Source organism: Vicugna pacos, chromosome 2 (genome assembly GCF_048564905.1).
Source record: "Vicugna pacos chromosome 2, VicPac4, whole genome shotgun sequence".
NCBI lineage: Eukaryota > Metazoa > Chordata > Mammalia > Artiodactyla > Camelidae > Vicugna > Vicugna pacos.
In genome coordinates this window covers 75,765,148-75,791,780 of record NC_132988.1, presented here as the reverse complement: position 1 = coordinate 75,791,780, position 26,633 = coordinate 75,765,148, and the positions used below count along the sequence as shown (strand labels likewise).

The 26,633-nt window shown below is 33.8% G+C and overlaps 1 protein-coding gene across 2 annotated transcripts in view; it reads right to left on the bottom strand.

Annotated features, from left to right (window-relative positions):
• CFAP299 (cilia and flagella associated protein 299) overlaps positions 1-26,633 on the bottom strand; it is a 493,878-nt gene that overhangs the window by 292,495 nt on the left and 174,750 nt on the right. The window contains exon 4 of one of the 2 annotated variants that reach the window (XM_072942181.1): positions 5,609-5,693. In XM_072942181.1, the coding sequence (XP_072798282.1) occupies positions 5,609-5,693 (85 nt within the window). Of the gene's footprint in view, positions 1-5,602; positions 5,694-26,633 lie in introns of both variants that reach the window. The other variant, XM_006198219.3, reaches the window with a different exon arrangement.

The window sequence follows — 26,633 nt, the reverse complement described above, 5'->3', positions numbered from 1 at the left end:
AGAAAGTTGGAAAACTATACAAAGATAGGAGAGAAAACAGATGATCAAACACGTAAATACCTCAGAGTATTTTAGAAAGAAATTGGAAACTACTGTCTCAAATATTTTCTTCAGTCTCTATCACAGATATGAAATGCTTTCAAGATGTTACATCTTCATTCAAGCATCCTCTGTAATTCTACCATTTTTATCAAGACATTGCTGGAAATTGAAAAAAAAAAAAACCTTAATCTCATCCTCTTTTAAATGCTCAATTATTTAACATTTTCACTGATTTTTCTGAGAAAATGCATTTTGCAGTCCCTCATAAGTTCATACAATGTGTTCAGTTCTCTGTGAATTTTTTTGTCTACATGTATCACTATGATTTGCTTCTCATCCGAGTTTTTGGTTATCTAGAACCAGACCTGATTAATGTGCTTTTCCAAGCATTTATTATAAACATATACTTAATAAATGCCTCACTGTGGTGGCAGTGTTAAAAACTTCATCACATGAGCAATCAAAAAACTGCACTTCTCAGGAAACAATATATCTGCTCCCAAATGAGAAGAAAATTGTTAGTCATTTTAGTCTTTAATTTTTTTTTAAATCTGAAATACATGGGACATGAGGTAGAAATGTTTCCCTACATGAATAGCTCACATTTAAAATAAAATTAAATAATTATATTACTAGGAAAAAATACTCATTGTACCCATCATTTGAAATACTACACAGTTAATCCTTTCAAACATTTTTGTACATGAATTGCACATAAGGCTCAATGTTTTGTCTAAACAAAGTGCATGGAACATCATAGTAATTTAAAACACACTATTTTGGAAAAGATGTTTTAAAAATGTGTGGTTATACATATATGTAAAGGTATGCTTCCATATTGTGCTTGTATATATGGATATATGGCTATATATACATATACATATATAATACACATTATTTTGTATACATTATATACGAAATTTAGAGGCATTAATGAAATAACACAAATTCTCAAATTAAATTGAGTTACTTCTGGCTTACAACAAGCTTTTTTAAAAAGGGATTTATCTAAACAATATTTGTATTGACAACATCTGACCCAATGAACCAATGAAAGCTTTAAAGGAAGTACTTTTCAAGAATTTTTATTCTTCAAGTAGCAGCTATATAACCTTTAGTTTTCATAAAACCCTGTTCTCTCCCAGGACACAGCCCAAGATTACACGTCCAAGCAGCAGCTTTGTGGGAATGGTATAAATGCATATAATAAGCAAATAATCCTACAGCTTGTGCATTGAAAATATTATGGTGGGGGCCCCTGGGGATCGGGGACAGAGAGCAGTGCTGTTTTCCCAAGCTCCAGGCTCTATAGCAGAGTAAATTCAAAGACTAAGCAGCAAAAACTAATACATCATGTTTGTAATTAGTTGACCAGAGGGAGAAAGAAGACACTCAGAATAAGATTCAATTACACTAAATAGCATCTGAAACCTGGGATCACCAAACTTAAAAATAAAATAAAAACTTGTGAGTGTGGGAAAGTAAATTTAATTTTCTTCTAATTTCCTAGCTACATTTAAAGAAAATTACCTAGGAAAATTGCTATGAAATTAGTCCTTCAAGCCTTAATAGGCCAGGCAGGTCAACTATGTCAGTTCTAAAACTATATAATTTTTCTAGTATTACTTTCAGTAAGATGAAACAAAGGGTAGCAAATGTGCCTCTCAGTTGAAGTCCTCCATTTATTTTGCCCCTACACATTATGTAGAGAAATCCCAATGCTCAGGAAATAGTCATTTCCCTTTGAGAGCTCAGCCCTCATAAAATTCATATATAATTTCTGCTGACAGCAAATTAATATAGATTCAAATCTCATGAATATTGTATACTTCATAGGACTGCTTTTCAAAAAGCATATCCATTTAGTTAATGGCTTTTAAGTAAGCCTATGATTCTAACAATTAGATCTTTCTAAAATATGTTGTATTCTGTTGTAAACAGTTTGCTATAAAATCATTTGGAGTCTTCGTTAAGATTAGGAAAATAGAAAATTAAGCCTTAAATGCAGCCCTTGATACAATGACATGTATTCTGCTGATTATAATAATACTATAAATTCAAAGGGCCAGATAAATGATCATATGTTATTTTCAGAGTTGGCAAGCTATGAGTCTAAAAAAGATTCTAGTTTCCAAATCAGTGGCAACCTACCCAACATTAAATGACTCAAAAAAACTTCAATTTAGGTTTTCTAAGGGAAAAAAATCATAATGATATAAGGTCATTTGGAGCAACAATACAGAAAAAGCAGATAAACTCACAGTAGGGCTATCTCATCTTCCAAAATTTCAATCCAACATACTCAGCAGGTGCGCCTCTAGGCTCTTTCTTCCCTCCTGCTATAACTTTAACAGTGGTTCTGCCCCTCTCAAAAGGCAAACCTTTTCCTGGAGCTCTGGAGCCCATCTTGCCAGCAAGAATCTCCTTTGTCCCCTACACCACCAATACTCCTCTCTCTACTGAATCACTCCTATTAACATAAAACTTGGTTAATAGTATCCGTCTTAAAACACAATAAAACAAACTTCCTGGACCCCCGGCCCTATATCAGCTATCACTCAGTGTATGTTACACAGCACTGTAAAAATCCTCAAAACAATTGTTTCTCCTTATCTTCAAGTACACACTTTTTTTCTTTTCTCTATTTAATCCACCAAGACATTTAATCAAAGCTCTCCACTGAAACAGCCCTCAACAATGTAACCAATGATATTTACCTGCTCAAAAACAAGAACAAACTTTTTATCCTTTGTTGTGGATTGAATTATGTCCCCTCAAAAGGTATGTTGAGGTCTTAACCCCTGGTACTTGCGGAAACAAACTTGTTGGGAAATGGACTCTTCATGGATGTCATAAAATTAACATTAAGTCATATTTAACTGGGGGAGGAGGTGCTAATCCAGTATGACTGGTGTCTTTGTAGGAACATAAGACAGAGACATAGATACACCAGAATGCCACGTGATGATGGAGGCAGAGATTAGAAGGATGTCTCTACAAATCAAAGAACATCAATAGCTGTCAGCAACATCAGAAGCTAAGGGGAAGGCATGGAACAGACTTTCCCCCAGATCCTGCAGAATGGTTCTGCTGTCACCTTGATTTCAGACTTTTGGCCTTTAGAACCGTTAGAGAACAAATTTCTGTTGTTTTAAGCCACTCAGTTTGCGGTAATTTGTTATGGCAGCCATGGGAAACTAATATATCATCTTAGCCTAACTTACCTCCTTATTTCTGCTCTAGACTTCTTCCCCACATTCTCCTACCCTGCCCAGCAGCAATGAGGTCAGTCTTTCTAAAGTGTTAATCAGATCAGGTCACTTCTCTGCTTAAGATCATCCATCTAACTTTCTGTCACAATAATAAAAGAATAGACATAAAAATTAAAAATAAAGAATAAAATAAAAATTCCTTAAAACCTGTATGATCTGGCTGCTGACCCCCTCTCTGACCTCATCTGTCTTTATAATTCCCTTCAATAACTGCATTCCAGTCATTCTGGTCTTCTTACCATCTCTTGAACATGCCATGATTGCTGTCAATTCAGATTTTATTACACTGTTCCTTCTTCTCAGGGTATCTCCCCTTCACAAATATTTATCTGTTTGTAGTGTCACATCATTCAAATTCCATGGCCACCTTCTCCATTTCATTCAAGTATTAACAGATGTCACCTCCTTAAAGTGATTTTCATGTTTACAGTAACTAAAGCAATCAACCACTGTCTAGTCAATCTCTCTATAGCCAATATTCTGATTTTATACACCTATCCAGAGCTGAAATTAACTGTTCCACTTTTATTTTGCTTACTTATTTTCTTCCTCCTCTCTCAAATATAAAGAACTTTAAAGTCACAGATTCTGCAGTGCCCCAGTGTCCCAGTGACTAAAACAGTTCCAGGCTTGAGCAGGTGCACAATAAATATTTGCTGAATGATTGGAAAATGGATGGGAGTTGGTCAAGAAAATACACAGGCATATCATTTAGGAGGCTGTTATAATAATATATTTAAGATATTATGGGGGTCTGAATCTAGATAAATGATATTTGAAATGGTGAAATATGAAGTGATCTGACATATTTAGGAGAACTTAGTGGCTCATTCAACATAAGTGAGAGAGGATAAAGGAATTTATTGTAACTGACATACTTCTGAGCTGGATAAATGAGTGGATGATGCTGTCATTCATTGTCAAAGGAAATACCAACAAGATAGAAAGGTTAATAAAGATATATTTGAAAGGAAGTATACCATGGTGGTAAAAGATATGGGCCTAGGTCTGTAAAGCTGTTTGTACTTGTCAGTGCTACCGTCTAACAATGAGCTACTATTTTCAACCCTAAGAAATCTGACTTCTGTCCTTACTATGGATGCATTTCATTCTTCTCAGGTATTTTTTCTTAATTTGCATGTTCTCAAACACAACAGATCCTGATGCTCACTTGCTCCTTCTTGAAAGTACTTGCCATGGATTCCTGTGAGACCACATTTTTCTGCTTTCTTCCTACTGTTCTAGCTACTCTTTCCATTAAGGGTCAGATAAATTCCAAACTTTTCTATTGTAACTGACAAAGTCTTCTAAAGTCTAGTCTCTGCCCATATTTCCAATCTCACCTCTTTTAAATCTCACTCAGCCCACCTCCACCAAGAAACTTTCCCTGATTTCAAGTCTAGGATAGTTCTGTACAATTATCTAACCAAGGCATGATGTTTTCCCTTTCTGAAGTACGTTTGAGGATTTTACCTGTATGTGAAATTTTCAAGGTACCTGATAGAAAATGCCAACTTTTTTAATTGGTAAAATAGACCTCCTTATAACATCTTTTTCTGTTACTCTAAAATTTTCAACATACCACTTCTGATTATTTTTCTGTAAGTCATTTATTGCACTTTCAGCATGAATATTTACCTACTTTTATCCTTAACTTGAAACATTTTAAGACTAACAGAAGACTGCTATCACTAATATTATATTGGCAAAGCAAGAAAGGAAATATTTATTCTAAATAATATTAGCAATGTTAAGTAGTTGATCTAGTATACGTTTTAATAAAGCAAGAGCAAGTTCTCCCTGGATGATTCAAAATCATGTCTCTTCATTATGTGGTTTCTATCCCATCTCCCAGGGAAGACTCCAAGACTATCTTCTAGAGGTAGCATGAAATCAGGTAGGCAGGGGGCAAAACTTGGGGATGAGTGGATGACATGACTTGGAGAAATGTACTAGGAGGTTGGGCTGAAAAGAAGCGGGACGTTTCAACATAGGACTAGCACAGAGTTGAAGATGACACCCAGTCTGCTAAATATAGGCATTTTCTCCACAATAGATGCATAGAATACTACTATTTCTCACCATTTGGTTACTTCTGTAGATATAATTGGAATAACATTTTTCAACATATATTCCTGTAATATATAAATAATAAAGAGCCATATTATGTCCCTCATGAATTAATTTTCAGAGACAATATTAAATGCTATATTTTTACTTACTAGACATTATATACTAACTGTGTCTTCAAGGTATACATTTTTAGCCTTTGAATGAAATGTACTCACGCTCACTTTTCCACTGCGATTATCTTCTTCTCTCACTGCCAGAGCCTTCAGAAAATTGTCTTGCAGGTCTTTACCAGCACTTGTTAATGTCCTATAAAAAGCAGATCTTCAGTCATATTAGATAACAAATATATTTAGAATACTATGGGTAAAAAAAAAATGCTTCTTTATTCCAAATGACAATTCCTTATAATACTAAAACTATACATACACATTACACATAATCATTATAAACCACACACAATTATTATAATCTACTAGATTCTTACATTTAATTTCATATAGTCTTTATTTACAAATAATTAGAATCAAGTTTATAAATAATATACATGCCTATATCAATACACATGCCAGATTCAGTTAATTCCACTCACATGCTCATTTTATTCTATCATGCCATGAAAATTCAATTTATTCCCCTCACAACCCACAATGAATTTAAATTGCCTATAATTTAAGCATAATTTATTTATTTAATATAAAAGAATTAAAATACTAGTGACCTAGGCCAACTCAGTTATTGAAACAGAGCATTCATTTTAGCTCCATGAATGGGGATAATCAAAGCAAGACAGGACACTAGGTTGTCTCTGTCAGATAAAAGAATGTTAAGAATTCAAAAGAGAAATTTTTCTTTATTTCTCTGGAAATAAATTTTAAAGAAAATTCATCACAAAGATCTCAGTCAAGCAACACTGAGCCACAAAATAAAGAGTGAGTTCAAGAGTGATTAGTGAAATAATAATCCCTTATTTGGCAATTTTCTATATATTCAAAAAACATTTCTATTGTGTGTCCATTATGTACCAGAGACTGCACCAAGGACAAAGATGAATGGCACATAGTTCCTCCTCTCAAGTTCCTGTGGTCTCAAAGAGGTGAACAGATACAGAAACACTGTAGTATAATACCATGGGATAACTGTAATAATAGAGATATGGATGGATATTGAGGAGTTCGTAAGAGAAATATCCTACTTATTCAAGGAAAAGTCATTTAACTTAAGCTTTCAAGTAATTATTGAACTAAATGTTAAAAGATGAGATAGCATTAGCCAGCTTGGGGGTTGGGGTGGTGGGAGAGGGAAAGAGTTATCAGTAACTATAAGAGAGATATGAAACTGCAAAGTGCCCTTGGGTAATTGCAAAAGTCAGACGGTAAGTGCAGGAAATGAGGGAGAATTCATATAATATTAAAAATAAAAGCTAACATTTGAATACACATACTGTTATAAATACTTAGCTAAGGTCACACAGCTAATAGGAGCAGACCTATATTCAAACCCAGGCAGTCTGGTTCTAAAACACATTCTCATAACCACTAGGCCACATTGCCTTTCCAGGAAGGCCTTGTATGCTACACTAAGAAGTTAGAACCTTGTCTTTTAGGAGATATTGAACCACAAGGGTCTTATGCAAGGAAATAAGACAGTCAACTTTGTTTTTTAGTAAAAATATCCAGCAGCTGTGATAAATATAATCTAGAGAAGAACCACAATGGAAAGATTAATTAGGGGGCTTTAGAAGAGATGAAGAAGACCTGATTTAAAGCAGTGGTGGTAAGAATAGGAAGGGATAGATTTGGAAAATATTTTAAAAGGTAAAAGACCTTGTGATTTCTTTTTGTGAAGAGTTAAAGAGAGGCTACCACCAAGTTTCTTTAAATCAACATAGCCATGTACAATATGTAACCTACCAATTAGTTTGTTGAACTATAAATGCAACCCATTAAGTTGATCGTAACTTGTCAGCTTCTTCTATTCTAGATCTGTGTGCCTTGGCTTATAGTGTCAGTATCAACTAATAGTCCAAAACATCTAAATATACATAAAAATAACTAGTAATTAGTACCAATAGAGAGAATCAGATATTTGAGAAACTACTCAATTTACTGTTCTATTCAAAAGTGAGACAATACACCTATGCACTATCCTAACATTAAATCTTCAAAATATCAAATTCATTTTGTCAGTAGCTTGCCCAGAAAACATGTATTGTTTCTCCACTGCTCACAGGATAATCTTACCACTTGGTCAGTTTCTACCTAATTCCTCCTTATGGTCTATATTTAAAACTAGAATGAGTTAGAAATTCTCTGTGAAGTTTGAACAGAGAATTAGCTCCCATAGACCCACAGACCATCTAAAAATTATAGTTGAAGGAATGAAATAGACCTTCATATGTGGTCTTCTGTGATAGTTATAGACACCTGTTGGTTTTACCTCCCTGATATCCCTCCTGACTTTTTGATAACAGGACCCCAATTTTTATTTGGGAAATGGTCCTTCTCATATTCCATGCTTTGGTAAACAGTCAGTCAAGGTACCCACTCACTTACAACTCTTACCTCCCAAACTTCAGCTAATGAATATGCCTTGGCTTAACCAGTGTCACTTCAGCTCATGAGAATGCACATCATACACAGAGAGACACAAGGATGAAAAGCAACTGGAGTTGTAGTGATTATCCTTAATTGCAACTACTTAGCCTCATCACTCAACTTTCTCTTCAAATCTACGATAATCAGTGCTCCTCCAATAAATCCCCTTTTTAAATCTATTTCATTAGAATTGGTTTCTTGCTCACAACCAAAGCCTCTAATTGATACAACTGGTATCCAGTTAAGATACTGCAGATCTCCTAAAGGTTTCCTTATAGTAAGTCTACTCCCCACTCCTCCCACCTCCTCAAACACACTTTATTTTGTTGTAAACCTTTAGAACATTACAGATAAGTTAAAGTCCAATTTGATCACCAACCCTGAAGCCAAAACACCAAAGGTAACCATCATTATCAGGTTTGCATGCATCCTTTAAGGTTATTTTCTATTGTTTATTTGTATATGTGTACCCATAAAAACATACACAGTATCATTTGGTGACTTGTTCATTTTACTACATATTTTGCAACTTACTGTTTTATTGCATTGCTGTTATTGTTCCTGAGAATGGGTGTTTATGAGAGTGTCAAGGAAGATCAAAATCATCCTCAGGTCTGTCAGACATGAAAAGCCAGAATATATGACTAGGTACCATTCAAAATAGGGAAGGAACTCCTAACGTTCTGGCAGGCCTGGCTCTCTTACTAACTAATGGCTGAGGTTTTTACCAGATATCTAGGCAGGACAGGAAAAGGGAGTAACTGTAGTAGAATTTTTGCTTTCCCTGGACACTTACCGTGGCATACCCTTTTCTCCCTTCTTCGTAAAAATAAAGTCTCAGTTTTCACCTGTAGCTTCTTAGAATAAAGACTACATTTCCTAGCCTTTTTTTTCAACTATTTGTATCCATATGACTAACTTTTGCACAATGGGATCCAAGTGAAAATTATACACAACTTTTAGGAAGTGTATTTAAAGGGAGTGGGTACCATTTTTCCCTGAAGTCAGTATGCAGTAGAAAGACTGTGGCTCCAGCTGCCATCCTGACGTAAGTGGGAGGCCACAATTATGGAGAAACAAGAGAAAGGAGCATGGTCTTTGACACCTTGGAGAACCAACCCAGCCCTGACTGACACCATCTGGACTTCTGGAATATAACACGGAAAAGGGTTTATAATTTTGTTTCTGCCACTACCATTTGGGGCTTTTTCCTACTATTTTTAACTAAACTAATCTAAACAGATACATTCACCAGGCGAAACACTAACCCATCTGACAAAGATGTTGTTGAGGGATTGGCTTCGTAATCAAAGTAGACTTTAATCTTACCTGTTATATTCTAAGGATGTCCCAGAAGACTGTATCACTTACCTAATTAAAGTAAATTGCTTTTGAACCAGTCAGAAAGTTAAGTATTTTCAATGGAAGCATGAGATAATGGAAATTAAACTGAAATTTAGGTTGGGACATCAGTCTTTAATTCTTATTCATTTACCAACTGATAGTCCAAGTCAACATGTTTTTCTGAACCTAGGCTTCATGATGGGCTAAACAATCTCCAAGCCCCTAGCAGCTGTAAAACTTGTAATTTAAAATGATCATACTCTATCAGCAATCATCAAACATCATTAATTTACAATCAGTCTAAGAAATGTGACTATTACACTGCAGATATAATAAGATCAAATTGTTCCTCTTCAATATTATTCAAGTGTTACACACACAGACTTACATCATTTCCTATAACTTCTATGAGGAAGATACAAATATTTTGTTATATGAATTGGGAACAGAGAGGATAAAGTCTTTTATAATCCCTAAGCTATTTGCAGCAGAGAAAAAAAGTTATATACATAATCAATTACTACAGCATGCTACAGATGAGAACCTGAAACTTCTCAGCAAGGAGAAATACTGGAAAAGAAAGGTAATACAGAGTATATAGTAAGGAATTCTTAAATCTTTAACATGTATTACTGTTACTTAACTAGATTTATTTAACAGTCAGTGACCTGAGAAACCTTGCTTAAATAAATATTACAAAAGGAGTTACTTCCTCAAGAAGTGAAGTAGTTCTGTTACAAAATCTTAGGATTGTAAGTTTTATAAAGGCAAATACTCCATCTTTGCTGTTTTCACTCCACCACACTTTCAAATGGGGTAAAAGTGATATGGATGAGTTAATTTTTACCAACCTTGTCTAATCATTAGCTAAATGCATTTATATAATTCTACATGAATGACTAAATATATTCTTAATCCTCAAAAATTAGGCTACTAGTTTTATGAGTTAATTATGTTATGTGTCCCACATTCACATTTCATATTTCTAGAATTTATATTCAACTCATTAGCACTCATTTGAATATGTAATTCAACTTCTCTAAGCCTCTGTTTCTTTAAAAGGATGTTTTTGTATACTCGGTTTGGAAACATATAGTGGAGATTAAAGTAAAAAATAGTAGATAAGGAAAATGTTTATTATAAAAACTGTAATATTATCATCTTAAGAAACAAAGACACTTATTTATGAAAAAGCAGTTTTCAGAAATAGCTTTATTCCCCATGATATGTTCACTGGCAAAACTATTTGTTATGTGTTTGTATTTGTTTGGTCTTGAGAAATATAATTCTGATTTTTTTAGAGGCTAAAATGGAAAAAATTGTTTGCAAACTTGATAAAAATACAATTTTACTTAAAACAATGTATGAATTTTTAGACAATTCATTTGAATGTTTGAGTATTAAGTATGGAGATATGTGTTCACAGTACTTTCATGCAGGGTACCTGTTGCTCTACCTGAGAGAGATGATCCTGTACATTTTCTCCAGGACTGCACGATACCTTTTGTATTATCCTTTCTATAAGTGAGGAGGAACAAGATTTTACTTTCCCCCCCAAAAAATATTTTATAAACATCTCTAACATTGATAAATCTTCACATTCCTTTCCTCACTGTGTCCTTGTGTATTTGCTCTGTATTAGCCAGCTCAGTCTGCCATGATAAAATACCACAAACCGGGTGGCTTCAGTAACAGAAATCCGTTTATCACAGTTCTGGACACTGGAAGTCTGAGGTCAGGGTACCAGCATGTTCTGTTTCTGGAGAGAGCTCTCTTTGGCTTGCAGATGGCTGCCTTCTCACTGTGTCCTCATCTCACGTGGCAGAGAGAGATCAAGAGCAAGCTCTCTGGTGTCTCCTCTCAGATGAGCACCGGACCCATCGTGAGGGCCCCATCATCATAATCTCATCTAAACGGAATTCCTCCCAAAGGTCAGTCTCCAAATACCATCACATAGGGGCTAGGGTTTTAACACAGGAATGGGGCAGGGCAGGGGCTTTGGGGGAGGCACACAATTCTATTCATAGTATATTCTTTCTCCCTTCAGAACTCATTTCCCACATCTTGTTTTTCTTGTAATATTCTGTCTTGCTTGCCTTATCACCTCTTTGGTACAACTTGGAACTATTTCAAATTTTCTTTTATCATGTGAGGTAAGTTAACAAGGCTTTACCTCCTGAGGTATGCTAGATTAAGTTAGTCAGATGAAGTCAGCTATTTGTTCTTCTCCAGCTATCTTTAGCAACGTGCAAACAATTTCAAGCCAGATAACCATACAAAAAAAAAAAAAAAAAAGACAGACCATAGGAATTTGCTTCAAATATCATAGAGAAAAACTTCCTGTTCCTTATCTTGAATGTGAATTTATATGAAAATAATATACTCATTACAGGAGTACTTTAACCTTTATAGCTGGGATATAACCTTTATAACTAACATATATTAAAAACAGCATAAAACTAAAATATTGAGTTAATCAATTATTACAAAGCCAACCCCTGTAACTCATCACCTAGGTCAAGGAATAGAACAATGACTACACCCCAGAACCCCTGCTCACTCCTTCCTGCTCACAACTCCTTCTCCTTGGTAACTACTTTCTCACTCTTATGATACTCACTCCCATGCTTTTCCCTTATCTGTCTTCAACTTTCATCATCATTCTTTTTAAGCACTTACCCCAAACAATATAGTTTAATTTGCCTGTTTTTGAACTTTCTATAAATGGGATCATGAAGTGTATATTTTTAATGTATTGTTTCTTTCATTAATATTTTTATATGTTCCCAAAATGTTGATGAATATAGCTGTATCTCATTTTCATTGTATTCTTTTATATGAATATACAACTATTTATTTATCCTTTTTATTAACATAGACCTCAAAGTTGTTTCTCATTTGGGTCTATTATAAACAGGCAGCTAGAATTTCCTTTATGTGTATCCTGAGCATAAATTTCTTTAAGATGTGTAACAAGCAATGGGATAACTGTGTTATAGGATACCTGTAACTTTAAGTTTCCAAAATAATGCCAACTTATTTCCAAACTGGCTGAACCAATTTACATTCCCACTGCCAGAACAACAGAGTTCTTTTTAGCTCCACATCATTCCTAAAATGTTGCATTTTTGGACTTTTTAATATTGAACAATTCAGTGTGTTTGTCCTAGTATCTCACCATGTTTTAATTTTCATTTCCCTGATTACTTTTATGTTTTGTATGCACATACTTTTATGTCTGATTTGTATGCCCTCTGAAAGCTACAGTGAATACCAGAAACTGTATAGAAGGGAAAAAGCAGCCGGTTTCCTTTTCTTTGAGCATAAATTCAATAGGAGAATCCACCTTTAATGCCAGGGGTTTACTTTTTTGAAGATCTAAGAGGAAAAATATAGTGGAGCTAAATCCAATGTGTGCTTTTTGAATCTCTTGTCTTGTAAGATATTCTTTGTTGCTTTTCTTTCTTTCTTTTCTTAAAATATAATTGAAAGAATGTTCCTTAGGCTTCAAGTCAGTCAGGATTACATTTGGAGAGATTTATGATTTAGGAACTTTTACACTACAAACTGTGATTTCCATGGAATTTCCAGGAGGTCATCAATTTAAATTCTAATAACTTTCAGAAAAGAAGACTAGTTGAGAAACAAGATTCATTTATTGGTGAGAAGGAATGAGAACCAAATTTCCATTAAGAAGATAAATAGCACCCCTTTTGCCACTCTTTTCTATGTGAAGGAGTTTTTAAATTTTCAAATGCACAGTAAAGCTATCAGCATCTCTGGGAAAAACTTCAACTGTCGGAAGCACACAGACGAAAGACTAGAAGCACTAACATGCATGCTGGACAGCTGTTTCTTTTCATTTTCTATTTCGAGGAAAACCCAAGTGGGAGTCCTGAAATCTGAGGTATCTTACGTCAAACTCCACTCCCCCTGGATGGAGACTTGTGCTTTTCTTTGAGGGTTGGCTTCTGTGTTGAGAAAGTGTCTCTAAACTCCTCATTTTTTGAAACTCTTCATTTGGCAAGTTTCTTTAGTTAATTCTTGAATATGGTAGGTTAAGATGTTCTCACACTTTGAGGGGGGATAAAAAGGTTGCTTAGAGAGGAAATAAATGTTCTTAGTTTCTGAATATGTTTGATTTTATTCTGTAAACACAGTAAAATATAACTTTGCTATTTACTGTCTTCTAGGAGGCAGCTAAATCTTTTATTTGGCTTAAAATATACTCTCTGATCTTCTGGTTATATTTATACAGGGAAAGCCAATGAGAAAATAGAAAGCAAGGAAAGTAACCCCTTGTTTGATATGCTTGCCTCCAAACTCCTTTTATCTGTGGTTCCTATCTGTGGGAATCTATGATTCCTATCCTATTCATGGGAATCAGCCTTATTGCTCCGTAGAACGCTGAGGCTGGTCCTGCAGATGACGCTTTAGAAAGCTGAAGTTCTTGAAGTTTAACATCTTTATGATATTTATACCTACTCTCTATGTGTGTGTGTCTCCTTAATAATTTTTGAAAGATTCCATAGAGAGAGGAAGAGAATTTGATACAATTAGATTCCACGAGGCAACTCATCACCAGAGAACAGCAATCAAAGCGAAAGCCTACACTGCATTTCTCCACAACTATGCACGGCGATGGGGACTATCCTGCATCAGGAATAGTGGACATGTGGGTCCTCATACAGATGAAGGGGCACTGGATGGAAGAAGAGGGGTACTGGTGTGGGACCTTGGGTGGAAAGATAACTAAAGATTATTAGGAAGGCTTGTTGTCTGATGTCCTCTGTATTAACCCCTGTGCTACCCCTTTAATAAAAGCTGCAGTACTGGGATGCAAGTCTGACCCTTAGTGACAAAGAGTGTTTAGAAAAAATAAGACAACATTAAAATGAGGGGAGTGGGAGAGAGAGAAAGTAACCTAAACCGTCATGCTAAAGAAGGTTCAGAAAAGCCACATCTTTGTCTTTGAACCAAAGTCAACCAATAAAGAGTTATGGCTTCCAGAGATAGATCCACCCTTAATATCCCTGCCACACTCAGTCCTTGGGGGAAAGCAGCCTGTGGGAGGTGTGGCCTGCACAACAGGTTTCAAAGAGCATCTGATGGGGCCCTCAGTTAATTACATTCCCTGTACTAGCTGCATTATACTGACAACCATAATCTCCTTTCATCCCAAACAAAAATCCCGAGGTTCAAAAACACTGACATAATGACTCATTTGCTTTATCATAAATAGAGTCTCAAAATAAAATTGCCAATATTAGCATCAACAATATGCTTTGCAAACACTCTGAAATGTTTTGCAGATCTTTTTTTTCCTTAGGCTACATCCCACTAGGAATGTGTGGCCAGAATATTCTGTTTTAAAGTCACTACACATGGAAAAGTTCCCTTCTTTATAGCTATGATACCAGCTATATATATAATTAGGTTCATTTATTAACTTTATTTCATTTTTTAAGATATTTTAAAATTTTCCTTACAATTATATGAAATATTCTTATAATTCTAAAGTCAAATCTGCAATTTAGAGACTTAAAGAAGTCTAGCTTGCATCTCCCCTAATGCCCTCTATCCTATTCCATTGCCTCCTTTCAATATAGATCATCATTTTAAACAAAGGACTTGCTTTATATTGCTTTGTCAACTGCTTTTTTTAAATATAAGCACGCATATCTATCTATCTATCTATCTATCTATCTATCTATCTATCTATCACCTAGCTAGCTACTTCTGTATTTATTTATGTAAGTAGTAGCACCTTATACCCATTTATCTCAACCTTGCTTTTTTTACTTAGCAGTATATTCAAGGAATTATTCCATAGTAGTAAGAGACATTTTCACTCCTTTTTCAGTTGCACAGAATTCTATTATAGGGATAGATCACAGTGTAGTCACATGGCTACTGATGGTCACTGAGGTTGTTCCCTGTTATCTGTTATGACGAACACTGCTTTAGTGTATAGCTTTGAGCATAGGTCATTTCACATTTTTTGCCAGTATATCTTTGGGATAAATTCCTAGGTGTAGAATTCCTGGTAAAAGAGTACATGAGTGTTTTATTTTGCTAAATATTATCAAATTCTCCTTCAATCGGTTGGGCCATTTTGCAGACATCCTGTCATTTATGAGCACCATTTATAAGTTCTGCATAGCCTCATCAACAAAGTATGTTCTAAAGCTATTAGATTTTTGCTGATTTGACAGGTGAGAAACTATCTGAGTATACTTTTTGTATTTATCTTTTATAAACAAAAATGAACATATTTTCATATGTTTACACTATTTACATTTCTTTTTCTATGAACTGCATATTGATACCTTATTTTTCTATAATATTCTTGGTCTCTTTTTTTATTTTTTTCTTTAAACATGAAGAACGTTAGCTCTTCTCTGTGATATGAATTATCAGCATTTTCCCAGTTTTTCACTTGTAATCCTACTTTGCTTAGAATGCATTTTTACCAAGAAAATGTTTTATTTATGTGTTATTAAAATTATCAATCTTTCCCGTACTGACTAGATTTTGAATCACTTGTAGATTTTGGAGGATTCATGTATGTTTTCTTCTAGAACTTGAATGGTTTATTTTTTATTTGTTTTAAAATTTATATCTCTAATTCCTTGGAATTTACCATACTTTACTGTATAATAAATTAATTTGATTTTAATTTCATCCATTTGGGTATTCTCAACACCATTTATTTAAAAGTCTACTTTTGTTCTTTACACTAATTTGAGATGACATCTCTATCAAAAAATTTTCGATACACACTTGAGTCTATTTCTGTGTTTTCTATTTTGTTCAGTTGCTTTGTGCATCAGTACCACACTATCTTGATTATAGAAGCTATATGTTCTAATATCTGGTAGAGTAACTCCCTCTCATGCTATTCTTCTTCAGGGTTTTTGTAGATATTCTTGCTTATTTGCTTTTTCCAAATGAACTTTAAATTTCTAGTTTAAAGAAAAAACTCAAAAACTGATGATCATTTACCAGGATTGCTTTAAATTTCTAAATATCACAGCTTATGTGTCTAAAGATGGTTGCAGTGATATCTCTCATCACACATGTCATTATGTTATTTTGTAACATGAGCTTTGCTCTCTGCCATTAAGGGGTAGAGTCTACTCCTCTCTTTGACCTACACAATATAGCAGGAGTGACATTAAGAAGTGATATTTAAAAGGACTCAAAGCTTCCACTTTTGCACATTGGGGAAGCCAGTCACCATGTGTTAAGAAGTCCTACCACCCTGAATCTGTCATGTTATATGGAAGGCCAAGCTAGCTAATGGAGAGTCCACATGAAGAGAGACATTTGCTTGGCCAGCCCGAAAACATCCCAGCTGAGAAGACAGGTAACTGAAGAAGCCTTCCTGGATACTCTAGCTCCAACAGAAGCAACTTGGAACAAAAGATAAGCTGTCCCCACCAAAATATGTCCAAATTGCAGAATCATGAGCAACTAAATAAATTATTACTATTAATCACTAGTTTGGGAATGGTTTCATTTGCAGTAATAAATAATCAAAATAAAAATGATCGAGATTTTTCTCCTTTGCACTATTTATATTATGGATTTTATTGTTTCCTGTCTCCTTCTATTGACTCACCCTTGAATTATAGGACAAACTGCACTTAATCATGATATATTCTTTTTTAATGCACTGTTGGATTTTAAGATTTCTGTATCATATTCATAAGCAAAGTTAAGTCAGTAGATATCTTTTTACATAAAAGCTTCGTAAGGTTTGTGAATCAGTGTTAAACATACTTCATAAGATGAATATAGAAGTTTCTCTTCTTTTTTAGTGCTCTGAAGTAGTCTAACTATTACCTGGGACTATCTGATATTTAAATGATTGGTGGAATTCCTGTGGTACAACCTGTGCCTGGAACTCTACTTTGGTGCAGCTTCTTAACTACTCTGAATCATACTACTCAGTCTTAAAAAAGAACAAAACTTTGCTATTTGCAGCAACATGGATGCACCTGGAGGGCATTATGGCAACTAAGTCAGATGACAAACACTATGATATCACTTACATGTGGAACCTGAAAAATACAACAAACGTGAATATAACAAAAAAGCAGCGGACTCACAGATCCAGAGAAAAAACTTTTCAGTTACTAGTGGGGAGACAGAAGCGGGGAGCGGCAACATAGAGGGAGGGTACAAAATACTGGATATAAAATAAGCTACAAAGATACATTGTACAAGAAGGGGAGTATAGCCAGTATTTTATAATAACTGTAAATGGAGCATAACCTTTCAAAATTGTGAATCACTATATAGTACATCTGAGATTTATATAATATTGTACAGAACTGTACTTCAATTAAAAAAAAAAGTGTTAACCTCAGGCCTGTGTCAATCCAGGCCTGCCTAAGAGAATGGCCTCTAGTCCATTAGCACACACTGTTTTCTTTGGACTACAGAATGTAGACAGATACAGATTTTTCTGTCTGCTCTTTCTGTTGTGTGGCACTGCCCTGGATGGAGGGAGCTTTAAATCGCAATGTAGGCCTTGACTAGAACGGTGTAAAAGATTGGCATGCGACTGGAAGCGCGGCTTCTCTGTGTCATGGTAACCGCGAGGCCTCTCGAAGAGAGAAAAATGGCCCACTTGCTTTATCCCTAGTCCTACACTTTCTATTAATCCAATAAATGCCATATTAGATTAAAACCATGTGTTTCATGAGTCAGATCATCAAACTGGACTCATAAAAACTATCATACTGTGCAACATCTACTTTTTTTTTGTCTATAATAATTGATCTGTTTACACAGTTAATCTCTTCTGTAACCAATTTTGGATAGTTGTGTTTTTCTAGAAAAATTTATCTATCTTACCTGTTGTTTATAAATTAGTGTTGTGTAAATTAATCTCTGTTGGTTTTTTGTAAGTCTTCTTCTTTAGTAGTGAAAACCCCCCAGCCATTTCTCATTTTAAGTATTTGTCAGGTCCCCCTTTTGTCTTACTTGAGCTAGCTAGTGGTTTGACTAGTTTGTTAATTTTTTTCAAAGAATTGGCATTTGGATTTATTATCAATTCTACATTTTTCTCATTTATTTTTAATTAATGTCCTTTTTTACTTTTGGGGGGTACTTTGTAGTCCTTTTTCTACCTTTTGAATTGGGTACCTAATTCATTTGCTTTTATTGTTAGATTTTTATTAGTATAGGTATTTAACACTGTATTTTTCTCCAAAAATTGCTTTAACTGTATCCATAGATTCTGACAGCTGTATTTTCAGTACTCTTATTTTGAAGAAATTCTGCTATTTCATTTTGTTTCCCTTTTGATCCAAGAATTATTTATTAAAATGATTTTTAAAGTCCCACTTGAAAAGACATTTGTATTGTTTTTGTTATTAATGTCATTTAAATTGGATTATGGTCTGATAATGCTCTTTGTAGTAACTGAGGTAGTGAAATTTTTAAGGGGATTTTTTTTTTTTCAGATGTACATGTGTGCCCAAGATATAGTCCAATTTGGAGAATGTTCCATGTAGACTTGAAAAGGTGAAGTCTTTGTTAACAGAGTTTAACATTCATTCATGAAAATGAACTTATTAATTACTTATTAATTATCCATCTAGTAAATATTTGTCTATCTGTTCTTACCTGGCTTGAGATAAGTGTGTTAAAGTCTCCTATTATTAGTGTATTTCCATTATTTATTATTTCCTCCACAGTGGTTTCTGATTTATCAATTTGTGTTACTGGGTAATTAATTGAGTAATATTAATAACTCATATCTATAATTGTGAAATATAGCTTTAAGCACTAGAATGACATCATATATAATTTGTCTATTAATGCTTTTTTATTTGAATACCAATTTGTTACATATCAAAATTACAACTCTTACTCTTTTATTTGTGTCTGTCTAGAATACTTATTTTTTTAATTTATTTTTACATTTCTGTATTTCTCTAATTTAGATTTTTTATATAAAATATGGACTATTTTGTCTTTATAGTTTCACTAAGTTCATTTACACATACTGATGTTATTGATAAATTTAGCCTTAGTTTTTATCATATTGCTTTATATTGTATATATGTCACACACACACACACACACACAGCTTTTTTGCTATGGCACCTACTTTGTTACATCCTTTTTTCTATATATTCCTTGGCTTTATGAAAGGCTTGTATTTTGCGCAAATAACTACCTTTATCTGACCACCCTTCTATGAAACTCTTGCCTCTCCCATTTTTTTAAAGCTAAAGTTCATTATTCCTACTATAAAGAATATTGAAATTAGCTAGCAGTATTTTTTCTCCCACTTTTTCCTATCCCTAAACGTCTAATTTGAAATCATATGCCTTTTCTCTTCAGTTAATAACTAGAAGGCAGTCAGTGAACTTATTCTATTCTTCGTACACTTTCCCTTATTTTTGATGGCCAACGGTATCTGTATTGCCAGTGCAAACAACATTATTATACTACACTCACCCCCTTATATCCCATTTAGTCCCTGTTTTATAGATAAATATATACTTATTGTTGACCACAGTTCTTTGGTTTATGTCTTTCTGGTCATTTTGGTGGTATAAAGTGTATTCTCTAGTTAATTCCCCAGGAAGTCTCATGGAAGCAATATTCCTGAGTTCTTTGCACACCCATGATAGCCGTCGTACATGAAGTTTAGTTTGGTTGGATATAAAATCCTTGGCTCATATTTTCTTTCAGTCTCTTAAATATTACTCCATTACTTGCAGCATAAAACAGAAAAATCTGATGACAATCTGAGTTTCTTTCCCTTAGAAGTCTTTTTTTTCTTTTTCTTCAAATTCCATTTTTCATGTCTTGTAGGCTATTCTGTGTTTTTTCCTGAAAAAGTAGTGTGCCCTTCCAGTCCTTTATCTCAGAAAGTTTCTTAAAAGTATAATGTTTAGTTTTAATTTTATGTTGCTGCTTTGTTTTTTCTTCTCCAGGAATTCCTATTGTATGTATGTATGTATGTATGTATGTATGTATGTATACTTTATCCATGTCTTTATCATTTTATACAGTTTTTATCTTATATTACTTTCAAGTCTTTTTAATCTCTTCATTCTGTGCAATTTTTAATTTGTTTCTCCTTTTTATCTTCTATTCCTCCTAAAGCAATGTGTGGCATCTATTTATACTACGTTTCTTTTAGTTTATTCTTCACTTAACAAAAGTGTTGTTTTTTTTTAACTTTCCTATATGGCGTTAGCTCTTTAATTTTATAATAATAGGAAACCAACATGGTTGTATTTCTTACTAAAATTACCTATAAGATAGAACTACATATCCTACTCTGACTGATGAACTCACTCTGATGGACGTCATGTACAAGTTTAAAAAAAACAAGTAAAGGATATTAAACAAATGCAACATTGATGAAAATGCTTGGGGTCTTTTAGCAATTCTTGGCAGCCCAGAATGAACCCAGAATGAAGAAAGAGCATTGACAGTAACAGTATATAAGGCAATAGTATTGCTGTGGGCTTTGAGAGAATTCAGGCAAGGCCTGAGCACATTGTCTGGCACATAGTAAGTGCTCAGTAAATAAATCCATATTTTATTATCATTATGATTATCATTACTATTATTCAGAGGATCAAGACAGAGAAAGAGACAGATGGTATAGTAAAGTTTTGGGTTACAACTTTGACATTTAAATTTTGAGTCTCCTTTATCTTTACCCGTCCCTCCCTATGCTCAGATCAAGGAGCTACCTGGGCTTCCCAAACAGGCTAATCATAAAGTGTCTGCCTTGGGCACTGCTTTTTAAAAGATGTATTAGAACATTGTGCTAGATTCTGTTTTGGCAGTATTATGGCAGTAATAGTATCTCCCATCCTACATGCTCTAATGCACTGTGCCCACGCCATCCCTTCCATCAAAACGAGTAGTCTTTTTTCCTCCACCTCCTCAAATCTGATTACTTTGAACAACAGAACCCAGGGAAATAATACTGTGTCAGTTCTACACCCAGCCTGTAATTGAACTGGCATCTTCTCTCCCTCTCTTTCTGAGCACACTGTCTTAGAAGCCAACTGTCATGTAAGAAAAAGTACACTGAGACATCTATGCTTTTGAAAAGCCCAAGTTATACGAAGAAACCCTGGAGATGGAGCTGCCACGTGGAGAGAAGGAGAGGGAGAAACAGACAGACACTGGTAGACAGAGCACTGAGGCTACAACCGTATTAGTGAACAGGCCACTGGAAGTGGACCCACCAGCTCCAGGCCCTCAGAGTCTATTGAGCAGAGACCAGCTGTCCAGCCAAGCCCTTCCTGAAGTCCTGACCCACAGAACTGTGAGCAAAACAAAACAGATATTTAAAGCTGTGATGTGTTTTGCAAAGCAGAAGATAACCAGAACAAATATTTATTTAGAAGATGTGGAATGAAATTTATTTCCTGTGTAAAAAAAATGTTATAAACCTTCATGTTTATGTTCAAAACAAATGATTCTAACATGCAATGAATGGAAAGCCACATTTTAATTTAATTTATCTTCCGTTTCATAAATCTGTCTACCATTCATAACTGGCTATTCATTCACACATGCTCTAAGAATAAAACTACTGGATATAGTAATAAACTCTTGTTCAAAATATATTTAAATCTTTGTAAAGTCAGCTTTCATGTTAGCAAAATATTTCCATTTTTCTATAATTCTTTTCCTCTCCACAGCTTCCTTTGTAATATTCTGGACCATACAAATAGTTAGGAGACATTATTAGAAACTTTTAAGTCTAGATAATAAAATAAACCACTTGTTTCCATGCTATTTTGGTTGAGAATTTCACCTGGCTGGCTCAGAGTTGGTGGCACAATTACATATATGCTATGAAAACATTTAACAGGTCAGGTCCAGGGGAAAGAGATTTTTCTTTTTCATTTCCATTTGATGGCACTGTCTACTTCATCAAAAGTGTAATCTATTTATATTTCCCCAGTTATAAAAGCAATCAAGTGTGGTAACCTGTGTTAACCCAGCACCCTGGTCCAATTTAAACCAGCAAGATTTCAATACTTTTTACTAACTGATGCCTCAAGCAGCATTTACTTGTTAGGTTGCCCCAATAAGGAAAACAAACAAGAGTGAATTATTTGAGAGACTATTTGTATCTAAATACCTCCTTGAAAGGCAAAGAATTTTATTATGTTTTCATCTTAAGTAAATAAAATGGTTTCAGCTCCTTTGAAAACATTAGTAGACATATAATTTACATGAAAATCTTTTATACACAAAAATTCAAGTATTAGTCGTGAAGAAATCTGAGGTTTAATATTGGAGGAATTATACACGTAAATTTTCATGTATAAAACTAAAACCCATTCCAAGGGAAAAAAACAACTTTAACACACGATAGTATTTATAGTACAGTTAGTTGATATCTGGACTTAGAATACGTATGACTCAGAAATAAAAATGTATATGTTGTCAGAATAAACATATTTTATTCATGAATACTCTATCTTTCTATCATGTAATTTTTTCTGAATTAAAGATACTTTAAAAATGTGCTATCTTTTACAAGGAATAATTGGATTAGGAAGTCACTTTTTAACGCTTAGACTGTTAGTCATTTTGACATTGTTGGCATGTTGTCAGCTGAAAAATCTACTATAAAAATTTGATTGCTACTTACATAATCTAACGTACAGGAAATGCCTTTGTAAGGACCTTAATCCCTTGTATTTTATTGTTTAATAAAATGAACAAGTAATTGTAAAAACTACACTTAGTGTATGATATTTGAAACTCCACAGAGTAAATGATTTTAAAAATATTATTAGTGCTCACATACTTCAGTTGAACAGTTTCCATGGTTATTGGAGTTTTGGCTTACACTGGAAGTCCACACCTGACCAAATATTGGCACAAATGTTTCAAACAGTTAACAGAGCTACCAGCAGCATGTCCCATGTCACCTATCCAGCATTAACAATATATATATAAATATATTTTAAAGTTTCTTTATCAGCTTTCTGCTAAGTTTGTAAAACCACCATTACCAGAAAGGGGAAAACACTGTAACTGAGAAGCTCTCCTTATGTGGTTATAGCATAGCCCAGTATACACAAAGAGGTAATTTTTGTCCTTCACATTTAGAAGTGTTTGTCTGTGTGTGTATCTGTGTGTGCATGTGCGTGTACTGAGCGATGCTTTTAAGTATTTAGAAAATATTCTAAATTATATACATTGCTACACCTTGCATCATATGGGATGTTACGCTAGGAACAATGTTAATTTTAGGATAAGAGTTGTACAGATTAAAAGTAGAGGGATAAGAATCAAACTCTAACTTCATTTTTAATACGACTAAGTAGTAATAAATAAAAAATAAAACAGAAGCCACGATGAAGCCGCTTAAAAAGATGATATTACCCAATCAAAAAATCTAAAAAAATTTGAACATTAAATTGAGACTTGGCTACAAAAAAGTAAAATTTGCCTACGTCAGATCAGCCAAATATATGCAGATAAATGTGAATTTAAATACAGGAAGGAAAAAGTTGGATACAGTGACTCAGGATTTAGATGATTCCACTAAAATATAAAGGGATACTTGCTTGCATTTAAGATCAGTCAGTAAATATTAATATTGGTTAATTGTTTACTAGACATAGTAAAACTGTCATGTCTCATTTATAATTTTATATGCAACATATGTCTAATACAAGTTTGAGCTCAATATGTGATTGCTGAATAGATAAATATAATCTGTGCTACATTAAGGCTATACTGTGTAAAACTTTATTTTTTTATTCCTACAATCACACACAGTAAGTATGAAATTTTATAATGGCATTTTGTAGATAGTTAAATTCTGCATAATATAAAATATGAATATGTTACTTAATGAACTGGCAAATTTTAAGGAGTTTGAATGAACAGAGGAAACTTTTGACAAAGAATCATGTCTGCAGATAGATTTTCGTTTTTCCTTTTATCTTGCAGCAATGAGAAAGTTTATTTTACAATATACAAACTTTTTTCTACCTGGTAACTTTATCAAACATTATATTTTGCTTTCAACAGTTTTTCTAAAATCTTTTTTTCTCTCAATTCCTAAAACACATAAATATTCTCAATCAACTAAAAGAAAAATTTATTAAAATAGAGTTTCATATGACAAATTAAATACACTTCTATGAGAGCTCTTTCACTCCTTTAAGCAGCAAATCATAAGGTATGTTCAGTAAAAGACTAAGCCTACAAGAATTTCATCAAATATAAGAGTTTTTATTGTCACCCTGCTGAAAATCCACAATGCATATTAGCATATTAAAGACACTGAAAAGTCTTACAATAAAGAAACCTCTTTAATTAACTCTGCCTAAATTCAGTGTTTCCAAAATTTATTTGACCACAGAATGAGTTTTTGTCGTTTCACAGAACATCTATTAATATATGTGTACCAAGTACACACACAAACATATCAAACACGTTTTTGGAAATGTAAATATTTCAGTAGTTTAAATACGTGGTGTCCTCTCTCTTCACCAAATGTTCCTAGTCTCCCTCTTGTAACACATCTAGAATCCATTCAACTTTCTCTGTCTTCTTTCCACTATCCTAAATCCAACCCGTCATCATCATTTATGTTAAATATTACAAAAGCCTCTTAGCTGGCATCTCTAATTTTACTCTCCAATTTTCTTCACTGAAACCAGAGTACCCTAAAAATGCATATGACTGTATGTGTGTGTGTGTGTTGCCTGCTTGATTCAACCCCTCCAATTAATTGTTTCCTGTAGAATTTAAAATAAAATATAAATATCACAAACCAGTCCTGAAAGGCTTTGCAAGATTTTTCTTGCCACTCATCTCCCTCACTACTCTGACTGCGCTGGCAGTGTACAGTTCTTGAAACATGTGATGCTTTTGCCCACCCACTTCAGATCTCCCTGAAAGATGTTTCCTTTTCAGCAAAAGGAAACTACTGGAATTTTTTTTTTTGTCTCTTTATTTCTTGCTTGTCTATAATACATCAGCTTTATTGTCAGATCCTCAGAGAGCCCTCTCTGACTTCCTTTCTAATTTAGGCAATTACATAATTTCAATGAAAGATAATTACAGCACTTGAAAATACAGCAGATTAAAACTAAAAGTTTTATTACTTATGATAGTAAAAATAAGAGGAGAATGAGTTAAGCAAACCATCATATCCTGATGAGAGTCTTAGTTCACACAAACTCACACAGAGGAGACTGGCAGGGCTACCGTTCCCCTCATGGGAAAAGACAAAACACACAGCAGTTATACAAACTGAATTTCTTCTATCTTAGAGTTTCCATAATTAATTATATAGACAGATATTTTTAGAGCCTAGCTCTCATGTTTTACAATGGCTTTTTTAAATTTTCCTCACGAATATATCTTCTAACTTTTATTACCTTGCCAATCTTTGGCCAATGGCTCCGTAGTGGACTAGTATCATGATGATAAATAAACTACTTGAAATTCCTACCACATTATTTTAAAGTTCCCATAAATTCACATAGAATCCTTCTCTTTTTTCTTTATAGCACTTATAACATTTATTTTTGTGTTGAATTATTAAATATCTATTATCCTCACTGGGCTGAATCTAGTCAGATCGGGTACCTTATCAATTTTTCTTAACTCTGCATAGCCAGTGAGTCACAGAATGCTTCAGTAAATGTCTATGCATTGGGCTATATGCCAGAAACTGATACACTGTAACCAACTGTACTTCAATAAATAAATAAATAAATAGAAAGTGTATATATATATATATATATGTGTGTGTGTGTGTGTGTGTGTGTGTGTATATATATATAAAATGCATAAGCAATAAATTAAACAAATTAACCAAAGTTAAAAAAATTTAATTAAAAAAATAAATGTCTATGAACTAAGTGAATTACTATATGAACCACCTACTGCTCAGTTAATTTGATATAAACTAGAAGAAGAAACAAGATAATATATAGTTCCTACCCTTAAAAAGTTATAAATGCAATAGAAGATAGATCATTAAACAGATAATTAAAAGTCTGATAAAAGCTATGAAGTACAATGAGTGCTAAATAAGCCTATAGAAATGATATATAGTACTACATCAAAAATATCCTAAGGTTCTCCTAACTTAAATACTAAAAAGAAAAATACATATATATGTATCTATGTATGAATGTATGTATGTATGGATTTAACACATTTGTAACTTTGATTGAACTAACCCAGCTGTTTCTTTGAAGAATGTTTAATCCTTATAATGGTCAAAACTACCAACCACAGTGAAGCAACATGGAAAGAAAAAGTTCAAATA